Source organism: Gracilinanus agilis, chromosome 2 (genome assembly GCF_016433145.1).
Source record: "Gracilinanus agilis isolate LMUSP501 chromosome 2, AgileGrace, whole genome shotgun sequence".
Lineage (NCBI taxonomy): Eukaryota > Metazoa > Chordata > Mammalia > Didelphimorphia > Didelphidae > Gracilinanus > Gracilinanus agilis.
The window spans coordinates 570,406,053-570,423,965 of record NC_058131.1 but is presented as its reverse complement, the minus strand read 5'-3'; the positions used below and the strand labels follow the sequence as shown (position 1 = coordinate 570,423,965).

General features: G+C 36.9%; 1 protein-coding gene across 1 annotated transcript in view; it reads right to left on the bottom strand.

Moving 5' to 3' along the window:
- Window positions 1-17,913, bottom strand: part of AAGAB (alpha and gamma adaptin binding protein) — a 73,458-nt gene that overhangs the window by 47,231 nt on the left and 8,314 nt on the right. The window contains exons 2-4 of the mRNA XM_044665331.1: window positions 5,711-5,901; window positions 5,520-5,616; window positions 5,109-5,198 (exon numbers count right to left, since the gene is read on the bottom strand). Of these exons, the coding sequence (XP_044521266.1) occupies window positions 5,109-5,198; window positions 5,520-5,616; window positions 5,711-5,901 (378 nt within the window). The remainder of the gene's footprint in view (window positions 1-5,108; window positions 5,199-5,519; window positions 5,617-5,710; window positions 5,902-17,913) is intronic.

Below are 17,913 nucleotides of genomic sequence, written 5' to 3'. Positions count from 1 at the left end.
AAAGGGCTATAAAAGAATGCCTGCCCTTTGATCCAGCCATACCATTGTTGGGTTTGTACCCCAAAGAGATCATAGATAAACAGACTTGTATGAATATATTTATAGCTGCGCTTTTTGTGGTGGCAAAAAACTGGAAAATGAGGGTATGTCCTTCAATTGGGGAATGGCTGAACAAATTGTGGTATATGCTGGTGATGGAATACTATTGTGCTCAAAGGAATAATAAACTGGAGGAATTCCATGTGAACTGGAAAGACCTCCAGGAATTGGTGCAGAGTGAAAGGAGCAGAGCCAGAAGAACATTGTACACAGAGACTGATATACTATGGTAAAATCGAATGTGATGGACTTCTGTACTAGCAGCAATGCAATGACACAGGACAGTTCTGAGAGATTTATGGCAAAGAACGCTACCCACATTCAGAGGAAGGACTGCAGGAGAGGAAACATAAAAGAAAAACAACTGCTTGAACGCATGGGTTGAGGTGGACATGATTGGGGATGTAGACTCGAAAGTACCACACCAATTCAACTAACAACAATTTGGAAATAGGTCTTGATCAATGATACATGTTAAAAGCAGTGGAAATGTGCATCAGCCATGGGTGGGAGGAGTGCAGGGGGCGAAGGGGAAAGTAGGAGCATGAATTATGTAACCATGTTAAAAAAAGAAATTAGATTTCTAGGAGAATGGCTGGAAAACCTGTGGCATAGGAATGTAACCAACTATTACTATATTATAAGAAGCAATAAAGATGAGGAATTCAGAGAAATATGGGAAAACTTGTATGAACTGATACAGAATAAAGAAGAATCAAGAAAACATCTATGAAACTAAAGGGGCATAAAAGTTGGAATATGTTGGTGGAATATTGATGAAAAAACCACCATGAACAGCCTGGGCCCCACAGAAAAAACAATGAAATGCACATATTCTACTGTAGGTAGAGATATGAGACAACAAACATGAACCACTGACATGGACAAAGCTAGCTGGTTTTACTTTATTTTTCTGGTTAAAACAGAAAGCTGATTTTGCATGTGTGCATTGGGAAAACTATGGCACAAAAACCAAAAGCATCAATATAATGTCTGTGTGTGTAGGTACATATATATATTTATAATTGTTTTTATTATAACCCTTGCCTTCTATCTTAGAACTGATAGGCAGAAGAGCTGTAAGGACTAGGCAACTGGGATTAAGTGCCCAAGACTACATAGCTAAGAAGTATGAGGACAGATTTGAATCCAAGGTCTCCCATATTCAAGTCTGGTCCTCTATGCAGTGAGCCATCTAGCTGCCCCAATAAAGTATATTTTTAAGAAAAAATTTATGGTCTAGATCAGTGATGGGCAAACTACGGCTTGCAGGCCAGATGCAGGCCCCCTGAAACATTCTATCTAGCCCCACAGACATTATTCCTAATCTGATGAATACAATGGTAGGATACAATACAATGAAACTTCGAAAGAGTTGCCTTAGAAATAGACTGACAGATGAGCATTTCCTTTCCTTTGGTCCCCTCTTTAAAAAGTTTGCCCATCACTGGTCTAGATAATAAATATAAAGTAGCTAACAATGGAAATATGTCTACAATCAATGATTTATAATTTCAAGAGAAGGAAAAGAATGATAGTTGAAAGAGTTCCCCTAAGATTAAATATCCATATTCAAGAAGAGTATAGACAGAAACAGATGCATGGTATGCCATAAGGCTGTTAGCCACCTTGCTTGGCTCAACGTTTTTACCAAAACCTCAAATGAAGACAAGCTAATCAGATTTGCATATGACACAAACCTAATCCTTTAGATGACACATTAAGAATTTAAAAATACCTTAAAAGGACGTAACAATGGGTTCAAATCATTAAGAGGAAATGTAATAGTGATCAAAGTAAAAACCTGTATTTAGGTTTGAAAAGAAATATATGATTAAGGATAGAAAAGGGGCAGCCTAGCTTAGGAGCAGTTCATGTGGGAAAAAACAGGTTTTAGTGGACTACAAGCTCAATGGAAGCCCATAGAGATGTGGCTGCTAAAAAAGTTAATATAAACTGAGAGTGAATTAACATAATATTCACTTTAAAGAAGATATTAGGTCCACTATGCTTTCTGGCAGTCCCACCACATCTGGGATATCACCTTTAATGGCAGGCACCATACTTTAAAAAACAGAACATATCCATAATGGTTAGGTAGCTGGAAATGTTTTAAGGAAATTGCTCATTAGCCTTGGAGAAGAAAAAAGTGTAACTGGAATTGGGACAGAGTGGTGGGCAAAGTATTATGAAGGTCCTTAAGTATCTGATGAGCTGAGCTGCCAATCCATAATAGAAAGAAGACTTTTTTCTGTTTCAGAGCCAGAATTGAGACTATTAGGAGGAGGTTAATTTTAGCCAAGATAAGGAAGAACTTTAACAAACAGCTGTCTAAAAATGGAATGGCCTACCTCACAAAGTTAAAAGCATTCAAACAAAGGTTTTTTGGTTATCTTTCAGAATTTTCAGGAGGGTGGACTAGATAACTACTAAGATTCCTCTTAATATTCTATTTCTATGACAAAATTGGTTAATTTTTTTAAAATGAAAGGGTAGTTCTCCCTCATTCTTTCCCAGCTTTTTATAAGGAAAACGACAATGTAACTAAATACAATATTTCTAGAAATAATGAAAAGTTTAAAAAGAACCTTTTCTGAAAAGGGGTATTTAAGATTTCTCACAAAATATGAAGTTTATTTCTTATTCACCATAGCTGTGAATTCATCAAATCCAAGAGTCTAGAAGTTCAAAAAAGAAAGTGGCAAAAAATGGCTCAGATTGACTATGCAAAGAAGTTTATACAGGTCTGATGATATCCCCCCCACTGACACACTGCACATATTCCCAGTATTTTTAAGTACTTTCAGTTCTACTGATTACACCAGGGGACCACTATACCAGATGATTAGCAAAACAAAAACAGTAAAAATCTGAAGCAAAAAGCCACGGTGATTTGAAAGCTGACAGTTGTTTGCACTATTAGGCAGTGTATTATTATAGTCACAAGAGGCAAGGTATTTTGGCATGATGTTGAAATTTTGAGATTTTTGTATATACCACTCTCTGTAAATATTTTGAGCAAGTTAATCATCTGGATGCATTTCTTCTAAGATCTAATGAGTCACAATGAATCAATACCTTAGGTTGGGAAGGTAAATAATACAGCCACTTATAATAACCCCTCTAAAAAGCCCCAATATGCTGGCTGGTCATTAGTCTCACTAAAGTTAGATACAACTTTAACATCACAATTAAGCCAACTCATCAACATCACCCTGTTAAAGAAGTTCCTCTCTTTAGGCTTATGGCACTAAAACTACATAGCTTTCTAAACACAATAGCTACCTAAATCTTGTCATCTTAGTTATGAACAGGAGAGATGATTCAGAAGCTAGGCTTTCGTTTCCAATATTAGAGTTGACAATTAATTTTAAGGTGACTGGAAGCTCAGTTGTAGGTAGAAACAGTGTATGGTATAAGTGAATTTGAGATTAAAAAAGAAAATATTTTACAATATGGAATGACAAGTATTGAGTCTTGAGATCAGATGTGGTAAGAAAATTTTAACAGAAGAAATATTCATATTTTAATAACAATACCCAATAAGAGAGTCTTAAAAAAGAATAAAGAAGGTATCACTTTATTTGTTAAGCTTCAACTTCAATATTTTTTAGAAAGTTGGGGGGAAAAGCCTAGATCTTTAGTTTCAATTTTGTACTTTTATTATCTGACAATATATTCCTTCTCAAGGAGAAAAAATTTAGGAAGATATAATAAACTGCAGTAGAAAGAGATTCTAGAAATATGTTTTCTTTTTCTTAGGAAAAATATCTTCTATCTTAGTATTAATTTTAAGCCTAAAGAACCTCAAGGGCTAGGCAATAGGGGTTAAGTGACCAGTCACACAGCTGGGAAGCAGAAACACCTATCTTCATGCAAATTTCTCAGGAAACCCTCATGAGGTTTTATGATCACCCACCTACCCATGGTCAACAATGCAGTTCATATTCCTCAGTCTGCTATTCAGTATTCTCTATAATTTAGCCCCAGCTTGCATCTTCGATCTCCTCTCTCATTGTTCCTCTACAGAGACTGGCAATTCCAGCTAGACTGGTTTCTCCTTGTTCTCTCCACACCAGGAACATCTCTTTTCCTGCACCTTTGTTCACACTGCTTTTGCCTAGAATCCCCTCCTCCACCAGGGCTCCAATTAAGAACTAACTTTCCCTAAGAACAGTTCAACTCCTACTTCCACTGTGAACTTTTTTATTAGACCACTCCAAAATGAGCATTTCTTCTTCTGAATTCCTTCCTGCAGTGCTTATTATCCATTCAACTCATCTGGTAGTTATCACATGTTACCTTATTATCCCAGCTAAACTTAATATAAACTTGTTGCCACCTCTTTGTAGCCTCAGCAGCTAACACAGTACTTTACATGTAGCTGGAACCCAAAAAGTGTTTTTAGATGATGATGAAAACATAGATTCTGAAAACTGATGATACTGTAGTTGTAGTATGTGGAATCCTCCTGAGGGTAGTAGGAAGGACCAATTTCTAGTCAATTGTCCAAAACCTACCTGTTCTTATACCCATGGTTTTTACTAAACCTCCTCTAATCCAAAGCTACTATCTCAGAGGAACCATGCTAAATCTGCTTGGCTCCAAAGATCCAAAAGAACAAATGAGTAGTTAGGATAGCCCTAGAGTCATTTTAGGAATTCAGTCCTCAGCTGCTACTGACTGAGAAGAGGGAAAGCAAACCTCAGTTCAACCAAACACATTATGAAGAGGCAGGCTTCATCATTTTTGTAAAAAGGGTGAGGAAAGGCCCAATTCATGAACTAAGCCTACACAAGAAAACTTCTAGAAAAAAATGAAAATTATTGATTAAGTCAGGTTAATGGATTATTATTTATAAGTCTTTCAAGTGGGTTAAAAATGGAGAAAGCTTGCTGAGTCTCATTGTGACTCTTATTGCATGAGAGAATGCACTTATATTTTCTCATACCAAATCTAGCTTAGAACATTGTTTTCTACTGAAGCAGATGTACATTATAATTACCTACCATCTTCCTCAGGTAATTCCTCTGGATTAAGTTCTACCAACTCAAAGCCATGTTGAATGCACCATTCCTGAGCTTTTGGCCGGCTTACACCTAAAGAAATAAATAAAAATAAAATATGTACAAGGATAAAATGCAAACACTGCCAAAGTAGAGGCTTTAAACCTCTCTAATTTTCCTCCTTAACAACAAATTTTGAAATGAGGTAATTATAAATATAAAACAAAAGACTTCTGAAAGAATACTTTTTAAAACTTTCATTTTCAAGTACTTTATGCTTTTCCAAAAAGCCTATGATAGGCTAGCTAAAAATTGATGGAAATATAAAGCCTTCAACTATTATTATACAGTGTTCTAATTTAAGGAAATGTTCACACTCTATTTAACCAAGAAATTGGCATTTTAGCATCTCACCGTTTTCAGATACTCTGTCACAAACCAAGATCATCACTTCTGGTAGCCATGCTTCTGCCAATGGAAGCCATGCTGAAACACTGTCAAGACCAGAGTTCTTGGAGAAAATATCAAAAAGTACACATTAAAATATAATTTGCATTAACTCTCATCCCATCTCTAATAGAGATCACAAAAATACAAGTTCTTACTAGTGCGCTGTCGAAGTAAACAATGAATGCCTGGACAGCCTCTGCAATTTCAGCTGTGACAAGGAATCTGTTTGGCACCACGCACAGATTGATGTCTGCAGAATAGTATTTGTTATCAATAGTCCAAGGGTAAAATCTTACACTGTTGCTGGTAGGCGTCTCTGAAGGAAGATCTTCTGTTCCAAGAATATCTAAAAAAATTATATAAAATTAATAATTAGATTGCAAAACCAATACAAATAATCAAATTTAACTAATTCAATTTAAGAATTCACTGCATGTGAGATTAACCAAACTAATCCCAAAGTATTAATTAGTATTAATTCTGAAGGGCCTTATATTTGAATGTAAGAATATCCACAGACTCTAAAATGGGAAAGAGATCATTATTTAGTCTAAATGAGCATAGTACAGCTGAGGAAAGTTAGACTAGAGAGAAGTGCAGGGGCTGCTTCAAGTTTACACAGTGACATCAGGCTGGAAATTTAGATTCCTTGTTTCTAAGCCCAATGCTCTTTTCACTATATTGTGAACATTAAGGAAATAATGAGTAATAATGGTGAGATGTTATTTAACTTAAGTGACTTTTTCAGTAACAAGTATTTACATATGCAACAATAATGATGAACAGACTAGACAGTGATAGGAGAAGTCTTGTAAACAAGCCATCTGTTCATTCACCAGGGAAAACAGTGATTTATGCCAGGTGAATAGAAAAGAAAGAACACTAATTTCATTCAGTTTACTATCTGGGAACTTGATGGAAGGAGGAGGGCTCTAACAATTTTGGTGAGCTTGTAAATGTTTTGACCTAATTTGCAAACTGTAGTAAATACAGAGTTAATAGTGAACTGCTACTAAATAAGAAATCTAGCCACATTCCTTGGACTAAAACTGCCTAAATATATTGTAGCTAATGAAATGTTAGATGACATTTCAGTTAGCTTCATGTACATTTATAAGGTTTATCTAAAAACAAATTTTTGTTAAAATCTTTATTTCATAAAGATACTTTAAGTAAAATTTTAAATATGTGATTTCTGCCATAGTGTGGCTTTGAGAAGACAGAATGAATATTTTCTAATAAAACTAAATCCGCTTTCAGAAATACATAGGTGAAAAGGATATAACTTTTATTGTATTGCCCTTAGGGCAAGGAACAACACATATGGTGATATGAGTGATGAACAAATAAATACGGGCGTGGGTAAATGGAATGCAAAGAAAGTCGATTTTACCACTAGCTAAATCATTAGAAAAATTACAGTTATAAGAAACTAATTTTTAAAAATTATTTCTAACCCATACTGAACTATGAAGAACTCTGAAAAGAAAAAGCACCCTTCAGACTCATGCTTTGTAGAACATTTAAATCAGGACTTAAATTTTAAATTCTTGAGAGATAAGAATATGTACTTAGAAAATTCCTACTATTTTGGAAGAGATGTTGATAATACACTCCACAAAGAGGCAAGGAATAAATCAAAGGTACATATTCTTTCATTTACTATTGTCTGTCATGCTTGTTCATACCATTACCATAGGTTGCCCTGGAAAATAATATCCCTCTGAAAGGACAAAAACTAGGCACTACAAAAAAAGGTCTATTAAAAAAATTAGAATATATATAAAATAATAAATATTCATTTACCTCCCCTCTCATTTGTAACCACTGCTCTTCTTAATTTTGCTATTTAACATTACCATTCTTTTATTCTCAATCTCCATATATGCTGTTATCAACCTCTTCTATCCATTACTAAATGTGATTTCAGACCACACTCAGATTTGACCCAAGCTATATGGGGAGGGGGAAGTGGGGTAAGTGGTAGACAAGGGATAAGGGAAGTATATTGAACATTCAGACTAATCCCATGTTACCTTTATTATAAGGAAATTCCTCACTCATGGCAAAATCTCTTAAATCAGCGATGGGCAAACTTGTTAAAGAGGGGGCCAAAGGAAAGGAAATATTCATCTGTCAATCTGTTTCTAAAACAGCTCTTTCAAAGTTTCATCGCATGGCCAGACAGAACATTTCAGGGAGCCACATCTGGCCCGCGGGCTGTAGTTTGCCCATCATTGTCTTAAACTGTCAGTATGTCATGGAAAACTACAATTTTTTCTTCTGAAACAATTCTACTTTGAATTTTACTCCCTCTTCTGCTTTTTTATTCTTGGTAAAAGTCCTGGTAGACTCAGGGGTTGCTATTTTTTATTTGTTTTTCTCTAAATCCATGGCTATGGTTCCTATTACTATCAACAAAAGGCTTATGCATGCATTGAAAAGGCAGTTTGGCCTTGCATCTTTAAGAAATGATTGGCTCCTCCTGCTTAATCTCTACCTGAAGTCATAATCTTTTATTTGGTGTCAATCAATTCCACAGCAACCAGCTGTAGTGTCCCTCATGGTGGATTATGACAAGTTCAGGTGGGAAATAAGCAGTAGGAACAGATGAGTTATTAAAATCAAAGGTTCTGTTTTCATGTAAATGTCTCAGAGAAAAAAAATCCCTAGATCAAAGTCTTTATTACACTCAATGCTAATTTTCCAAACCTCAAGCAGGTGGCATAGCAATATGTGGTTGTTTTTCTTAGAGATAACTATTGTACCACTGATACATACTTCATAGTATATACATACGGAAGGCAAAAAAATGTCCTAGGTTAAGTTTAAAAAAAAAACAACCCTTTTTTTAAAAAAAGACTCCCCCAAATGGAATGAATCTTCATCTGTAGGTAGTGGTTTTTCAATAACCGGTCAACTTATTTACTTGGCAAAACCACCTTTCCTCTCAGTACTTAGGAAGCCAAAGTTCTCTATTTCTTGAGCTGATATTTGTTATGAATCAAATCAATTTTTCGTAGTCTGTTCACAAGATTCAATTACTATAACTGATTAACCACCCAAAATTATTATTACTCAATTTGGCATATTATTTTATCACATTTTTTGTTCTGGAATTGTGAAGGCATCATTACAGAGAACTCCCAATCAAGAAACTATCTTTGCCAATCCAGACTTGCAACCTGTCCTTAACTTATGGTCATAGTAAACTGACTGAGGAATTAAATGACAACTTCTGCCCACAGAGCTAGTATGTGTCAGAAGCAGATTTGAACTTGAGTCTTCCTGACTCCAAGGATGATCCTCCATAGACTTAAATAAACTGTCTCTTATACAATTTATTCTTGCCTATTAATTTCAGAATGGTCCATTTGAGGAATCATGCTCAAAGCGCTATAAAAGAATGCCTGCCCTTTGATCCAGCCATACCATTGTTGGGTTTGTACCCCAAAGAGATCATAGATAAACAGACTTGTACAAAAATATTTATAGCTGCGCTTTTTGTGGTGGCAACAAACTGGAAAAGGAGGGTATGCCCTTCAATTGGGGAATGGCTAAACAAACTGTGGTATATGCGGGTGATGGAATACTATTGTGCTCAAAGGAATAATAAACTGGAGGAGTTCCAGGCGAACTGGAGAGACCTCCAGGAACTGATGCAGAGCGAAAGGAGCAGAGCCAGAAGAACATTGTACACAGAGACTGACATACTGTGGTAAAATCGAATGTAATGGGCTTCTGTACCAGCAACAATGCAATGACCCAGGACAGCTCTGAGGGATTTATGGTAAAGAACGCTACCCACATTCAGAGGAAGAACTGCAGGAGAGGAAACATATAAGATAAACAACTGCTTGAACGCATGGGTCGGGGTGGACATGATTGGGGATGTGGACTCGAAATTACCACACCAACAATTTGGAAAGAGGTCTTGATCAAGGACACATGACAAAACCAGTGGAAATGTGCGTCGGCCATGGGCGGGGGGAGTGCGGGGGGTGAAGGAGAAAGTAGGAGCATGAATCATGTAACCATGTTAAAAATGATTATTAATAAATGTTTTAATTTAAAAAAAAAAAGAATGGTCCATTTGACCGATGACTTTTAAGAGAACAAGTCAATAGATCCATTTCTTAAGCATATAGAAATCTCATCTTGTTATGTGTCATAGTTTTAAAAAATCTGTAAATAATTATTTGACATATACAATATTTGAACAGTCTCTAGATGTATATTACAAAGATAAAATCTCTAAACAGATCTATTTACAGCTGTAAATACACTCACATGATGGCAAGGGTAACAAGTTGGGAAAAGGGAATCACAAAATATAGTTGATTTTGTAACACCAGGCTCTCTAAAACATGCTGAAAGCTTAATTTACTAATCAGGTTTTATCTTGACATTTTGTTTCTAATAGAAACTTACAGTGAAGCTACATATGGAGTTTATTATCACATCTGTGCCATATTAGCTATGAACAGAACAGTGAGAAGTATCTTATTTTATTTCTTGTTGCCTCCAAATATCAAAGTATGGTTTAATTTAGCAAATATAAATGTCTACATTAAGAACAGTTTTCTTTTCTCAGTCAATTTTGCTAAGTGGTTCTGGGTATTCGTTATCACCAATACCACAAAACCCTCTTTCCCAACTAAAATGTCAAAAATCCGAAACAACCATATTGACTTAGAATCAGAGAATCACAGCATTACAAAGCTAGAAGAGGTCTTCAAAGATTTGGTGGTCCATTTCCTGTAATTTTTCAGATTATGACACTAAGGACCACAGAGTTTTGGAAACTGGCTTAAGGTCACATAGCTAATTAGTACTAAGTGATTAGAATCTAGGTTTCCAACTGTCATTTAAGAAAGGGTTAAACCCTTCACAACTAAATAGCATTTTAATAAAAATAACTATTAATGTTATTTCAAAAGTAACTTATGCCCTTCATGGTATTGTATGAACAACAAAATAGCAACCAGGACCAACATACCAGGGCATGTAAACCTGCAGGCAAAATTGCCAATCAAGGATCAGGCTTCAAAATTGTACCTGTGGGTTTCTAGTGTTTACCTGTCTAAAATGAGTCATGTGTTTCTTAGGATTCTGGCTAGACTTACTAGAAAAACATGCCCTGGTCTCACTTTTGTCCTACCCTAAATTAAATTCTGAATGGTTAACCGTGATGTATACAACTAAAACTGGGGACATTTCCATGACCCTGAATTTACAGCACCTTTCCTGTAGTGGTGTTTCATCTCATCTCACATTGCTTGGCAGCCACCTGGTGGAGCTAAGGTATATAATTTTTTTAAAAATAGACAAACATCAGTTGTCATGATTAACTTGGCCAGCCTTACAGAATACATTATTTTATCATATATATTCTATCATATAGCATAGTTAATAAAGAAATGAATTACAGTTCTGGTTTTATTAGAAAATATAAAGCTTTCTCAAGTCTTAATCAAACAAAAATTATTTGGCCAAATATAATTCTCTAATCCAATCCAAAAAGCATTTATTAAGTGCCAGGCACTGTTAGACAGCAGGAATATAAAAGACAAAAATAAAAAACCAGTCCCTGTCCCCAAGAGCTAACCTTCTGCTCTTGTTAGGGCAGCAAACTTCTTTCCTTTCAACTCTAATTTACTTTCCTATTTCTTGTTGACCCTAGACAGACCCACAAATCCAGGAAACTAGAAAGGAAGATTAAATTGAGAACTGGATTCTAGTATATCATTTCAGCTTACGCTCTAGAAATAATCATTTTTTAAAAAAAGGTTTATTGCTATCTTCTCTCTATATCATTTTCATTTCTGAAAATATCCCTCCCAACTTCCATACCCCCCCCCAAATCATCCCTTATTAACGAAGAATAAAAAAGATTAGGGGGAAAAAGCAGTTCTGCAAAATTAAGCAATATATCACCAGTCTCCTGGTATAAGCAATGTAACACAACTAGAATCCCCCACCTCTGCAATAAAAGGAGGGAGGCACATGGGCACATTTTTCCACTACCCATCAGGGGCCAAGCTTGATCATTATAATTATACAATGTTCTCTCTCTTCCTTCCTTCTTTCCTTCCTTCCTTCTTTCCTTCCTTCCTTCCTTCCTTCCTTCCTTCCTTCCTTCCTTCCTTCCTTTCTTTCTTCCTTCTTCTTTCTTTCTCTCTCTCCCTCCCTCCCTTCCTTCCCCTCTCCCTCTCCCTCTCTCTCTTCCTCCCCATCTTCTCTCTCTCAGAAAAGCCTTTTAAACAAAAATATTTAATCATTCCTAACTCTATCTATACATATATAGGTCCACTTGCAGGGAAAGTAATAATCTAAGCTAAGGAAGCAATTAAATGAAAGAAATTATCTTTGGCTTGGAACAGTGTAAGAACCTAGAATTACAGTAAATTTGCAGAACAGATCTATATGTAGAGTGGTGTGGGAGGGGAGAAATGGTCTAGAAATCACAAGACCCTGTTTTTAGTCCAGGCTCTGTAAGGTCATAAGCTATATGACCCTGAACAAATGACAGCTCTCTAGACTTCAATTTTCTCAGCTATAAAATGACAGGGTTAGTCAGTTAGGATGATCTCCAAGATTTATCCAGATAAAAAATCCTAATATCTGATACCTATTTTTACCCACTCCCCTCAAGGAGAAAAAAAGTGGCAATTCCCAAACTAAATTTAAATGATTGGAGGAAAAACTGCTGTTTTGGTTCATACCTTTTGAGTCTTCCTTGTTTCTTCCCTCTCCTAAAACTGGCATATCCAATTAGTTGCAAATATTATTGATTTTACCTCCATAACACCTCTTCCATAAATCCACTCCACTTACAGTTATTACCTTACTAAACTTTGCTTTAGAATTTGAGTCACACTTCCTAAAAATATTCATTATCTTTCCTCTTAAACCCTCCCATCTTCCAAACTTCTCTATGATTGTCAAGACTAAGAGCATCACACTATTCCTCCAGCTCATGTAGGATCACACCCTGGGTATACCTGACTCCTCACTCTCTCTAGCTCCTCTAAATCGCAGGATTTGCATAATATTTCTCCCATAATATCATTAGACTGCAAGTTCCTCAAAAGCTGGGGCTCTTTTTGTTTTACTTTATATCCCCAGTGTTTAGTCCAGTGCCTGGCACATAAGATGTACCTAATACTTGTTGACTTGGAATTCCTACCTGTCTTCAAGGATCAGCTCACTTTCAACCCCTGCTCACCCCAGGAAGTCTTTCCTGATCTCAATTGTTAGTATACCCCAACTCCTAAAAATCCTTTGCATTTTCTGAGCTGTGCACATGTTATGTTTCCCCAGAGTAGGCAATAAAAGCCTTAAGGGCAGAGACAGGGTTTTTTGTCTTTTTTCCTCAGCACAGCACAATGCCTTGTATACAGTACAAATTAAATCATTATTTTTTATTTTCATTAGATTTATATAATTGTTTTGCTCTACTAATGTGACTACAGCTTAAAGTTAAATGTATTTTTAATAGTGAATGATGGCTGCTACCTCTCACCACAACTCAAGATAGACCCACTGAAGAAGGCAATTACACTTAAAGGAGTGTAAAGGTGAAAGGGATCTTTGAACTTATTTAGTTCAACTGTCCTCTCTAATGAATGAATTCTTTTTATCACCAGCAGATCTGCTGCCCTGATAAATTGTATTATGAGAGGCAGCTACGGAGCTCAGTGGATAAGAGCTAGGCCTGGAGATGGGAGGTCCTGGGTTCAAATTAAACCTCAGACACTTCTTAGCTGTATGACCCTAGCTGTAGGACCCAATTATCCCCTATTATCCAGCCCTTACTACTCTTCTGCCTGGGAACCCACACTCAGTCTTGACTCCAAGACAGAAAAGTTAAAAAAAAAAGTTATGTTACTTCAAAATACAATGCTTTTGATGTGGAAAAGAGTAGAGCAGAGAAACAAAGGAGACGAAGTAAGAAGCACTGAAGCCACTCTAAAGATAATATCCTTTTTATCTGGTCTCACTCCCCCCAACCCATCCCTAAATTTTTCCTTGAACCAGTCCACATTCAAGGCCAAAAAGAAAGGAGAAAACAAGCAGGAAAATGACAAGAGGCAGAGTCTAAAATTAGGTAAGAAGAAAAGAATAGCTGTCAAAAGAGAAAAAGAAATAAGTAGGGAGAGGAAAAATATAGATTTGGGGGAAAGGATATATATACAGTGTTGAAATCCTTTAACTGGCAACTCTTTAGTATAGGTAGAGAGAGGCCTTTAAAAATAATAAAGGAGCCATTTCATTACAGGCGTAGTCATAACTTCAGTTACAATTTCACAAGCGTATCACCTGGGAGCACCTTGCCCCTTCTAACAGTTTGTAGCAGTTGTTAAATAATGGACTATTCCCAGAAGGCTCAGAATAGATCATAGTGCTGGCAAAGTAAAGAGACTTTAGAGGACTTATATTTAAAAGCCCAAACCATCTTTTTGCAATGTTATGCTTGGGCCTTTATACAGTCAGGCAATTCCAAGCTGTGATTCCCCTAGTAAATATAATCTTTTCCCCTGGTACATATGTATGTGGTATGTTGTTTTCTCTGTGTATGCTAAATCAATCAATGAGGCAGTATTACAGTTGCTATGGGGAAAATAACTTGATTTCCTGACACTGGAACTCCTCAAAGATCAGCCATAACACTATATTAACAATGAGAGTGAGGTTTTGATTTTGTTTACAGCATTTAATTACCCTTTCTTCCCTCCCTGGTCACACTTAGAATTCAGATTTTTGCATACCCTTGGGCTTGCTGTGTCATAGTGGAAACTTTAAAAATCTGAAGCACAAGAAACCCAATCAAGAGTCTCTCTGCTTGTTTTCTCCCAATGGACATCTGGAACTAGGCTCAGTCTTAAAAAGTGACACACATCATTTTTCAAGCGCAGTGTTACAACATGTTACTATCAGTTCAGAGCTATATTTCTTGAAATTCATCAAAGAATCAGCCACTTTTCTAAGGATCAAAATCTACCTAAACTAAAAATGCATTCAACCTATGGAGGACAAGAGGTTATGATCATCTTGGAGGTTTTGAGATCCTTTGGTGAATGATGATTATCTGGAAGCCAGGTAGCATGATGATGGAAAGAGGGCAATTTCATAACCTGATGATCATTTTTATAAAGGAATCATCACCTAAATAATAAAAGTCTGTAAGGAATTTCTTCTCAACAAAGACAAGAATACAGGTATTTTGAAGCAAGGCAATCATGGTTAAGAAGCATTTTCCAACAACTTCAGTGAGGCACAGTGGTTCAGAAGGTCTGGATCTTGTTCCAGTCTCTTACAACACTTATTAATTGTGTGGCCTTGGGCAAGTCATTTCACCTCAAAAGTATGTTCCCCAGGAAACTCCCTAACATTTCCTCTTCTACTCTGCCAAGTCAAGTCAACAAGCATTTAAAGACAAGTTACAGTCAAGATGATGGAAGACATTTTTCCAACAGATTTCCCCACAATGATTTATAGAACATCTAAATACTTGTGGTACAAAATGAAATATGAACATTTGTCCTGTATTCTCTCTGTATTATTACTTAATTTTCTTAAGCAACTTTGTGCAAAGTACCATGAGTGAAGTACTAGGATGTTTTTTTAGGGGAAGTGGAGCTGGAGGGTCCCTGACCTGTGATTTCACCATTTGGGACATAGGAAACTCTTTGACCCAGGAGCCTCATGAATTGTTGCATATTGCAACTGTATAAATTATATTTCAGGTTAAAATGTAATCTATAATCTTAGAAAGTTGCCTAGTTCACTAAATGGGAAAATGATCTGTTAATAGTCACAATGGATTGAAGGCAGAATCTGAAGTCACAACTTCTGATTCCGAGATCAATCCTCTAATCCAGGGGTCGGTAACCTTTTTGGCCGTGAGAGCCATAAATGCCACATTTTTTAAAATGTAATTTCGTGAGAGCCGTACAGTGCTCACAGTGTGCGCTCCTTTAACAGCACCTGAAAAAAAATTGACTTTGTGGCTCCTGCAAAAAGAGCCATATCTGGCCCTCAAAAGAGCCAGATATGGCTCGAGAGCCATACCTTGCCAACCCCTGCTCTAATCAGTACACAATTTCTTTTGAGTGTTAGTTTTGGCCTTCAATGAGCTGAAATCTTTTGACATTCACTAGATCAGTGATGGTGAAACTTTTAGAGATGGAGTGCCAGGCCCCACCCCCACCTCACTCCCAAACCAAGTGCTATGCCTGACTTCCCCCTCCCCCCCCAGACTGAGTGTCAGGCCTCTCCCCCCTCACTGAGTGCTAGATGTGCCCCACCCTTACCCAAACAGAGGAGGGAAGAAGCACTCCCACTGGTTGCTGGGTGGAGGGGTGGGTAGTATAAAAAAATGTCTGGCACAATGGAGAGGGGGAGGGGAGCTGCTCCACCAGTCCCTCTGCCTTTCTAGTAATGAACTCGGCGGGGGGTGGGGACACATTCCATGCCCACAGAGAGTGTTCTGCATGCAATCTTTGGCATCCCTGCCATAGGTTCACCATCACTGTACTAGATTGTGAACTCCTTTGAGGGCAGAGACTATCATTTGCCTGTTTTTGTGTCTCATTTAGCAGAGTGCCTGGAATATAAGCACTCAATAAATGTTTACTGATTGATTGCTACTAGGGAGAAGGAAGGGGATACAATATTATAAAGATATATGTAAATACAATAGAATCTGATAAAGGGGAGAGAGTACCCACCAAGAGAGAGAAGGAATAAGGGAAGGCTTTGGGAAGATGGAAACAGAGTGAGGCCCAGAGGAAAGATGGGGATTCTCAGAAGTACATCCCATTTCCTATAACATGTCTATGTTGAACTGAATTTTTATTTTATTAAACACCTTCCAATTACATCTTAACTGGATTGTAACCCCCCTGATTTGTAGTCTTGCCTCCTTGCTTTATTTGTTCATTTGTACATTCATTCATTCATTCATTCATTTTTAAGCCCTTACCTTCCATCTTAGATAATGGTTCTAAGGCAGAAGAGCAGTAAGGGCTAGGCAATGGGGGTTAAGTGGTTTGCCCAGGGTCACACTGCTAGGAAGTGTCTGAGGCCAGATTTGAACCCAGGATCTTCCATCTCTAGGCCTGGCTCTCAATCCACTGAGCCACTCAGCTGCCCCTGCCTCCTTGCTTTATTGATAAATGGGATGCTCCAGTGAGATGGGATGACTTGCCCCAGGTCATATGGAAGTTCAGTTTATGGCCAAACTTGACCAGAACTCAGTTTCTTACTCCTTGTCTATCACACTATTTATTAGCAAACCTTTGTCTAATGCAGTGATGGGCAAACTTTTTAAAGAGGGGGCCAAAGGAAAGGAAATGCTCATCTGTCAGTGTGTTTCTAAGGCGATTCTTTTGAAGTTTCACTGTATTGTATCCTACTCATTGTATTCATCAGATTAGGAATAATGCCAAGCTGCCGGATGGAACATTTCAGGGGGCTGCATCTGGCCTGCGGGCTGTAGTTTGCCCATAACTGGTCTAATAGGAATCTTCTCTTCCTTGGGAACAGATGGGAATGGCAACTTCCTTCTATCAGCATGATAGCATTAAGCTTTGTTTGTTACAAAAAGTTTAAATTTTCCTACTTTATTTTAGAACACACTGACTGATTTAAGTATTAATGCCGCATTTTTTTATCTATGTGTGTAACTGATTCCTAGCTTTAATTTAAGTGGACAGTTAACTCTAAAATTGATTATTTACAAATGGACCATGGACAGGATAAAGAAAAAGAAAAGAGCTTCATAACTTTTGGTTTGTGTTCACTGGCAACAATACAAATGTAATGCTCATATCCAGAATATTATTCTAGCTAGAAAAATTTTATGTGGTGTTTAAACTTCTCTTTAAACATCTGTACACTGGATTTCATTGCTTGAGTGCCATTATTTGTTGATGAATTATACAGGGTAAGAAGGGAGCAAGTTTCTGAAACCAAAATGACATATTTTCTAAAAGTTTTTGCCATTTTCCACACAAATACAAGCTGAACAACTGTACAAAAATAAACTTCTATGTCTAGACAAATTTTTAGTCATCAAAGATACAGCATTCTACCTTATAAATGGTTTCACCTGATATGGGACAATAATATAATTTACTGGTAATGTCTTTCCAATATAGAAGGCAATCAACTCAAAATATCTTACTATTATACTCCAAAAAAAAGGATAAATTGAAAACATTTCACATAAAACATGAACTCTCCCTCTTTGCTCTAGGAGACATGATTTCCCTTAAAAGAGAAAAGGCTAGGGGACAGGTAGGTGGTTCAGTAGATTGAGAGCCAGGCCTAGAGATGGGAGGTCCTAGGTTCA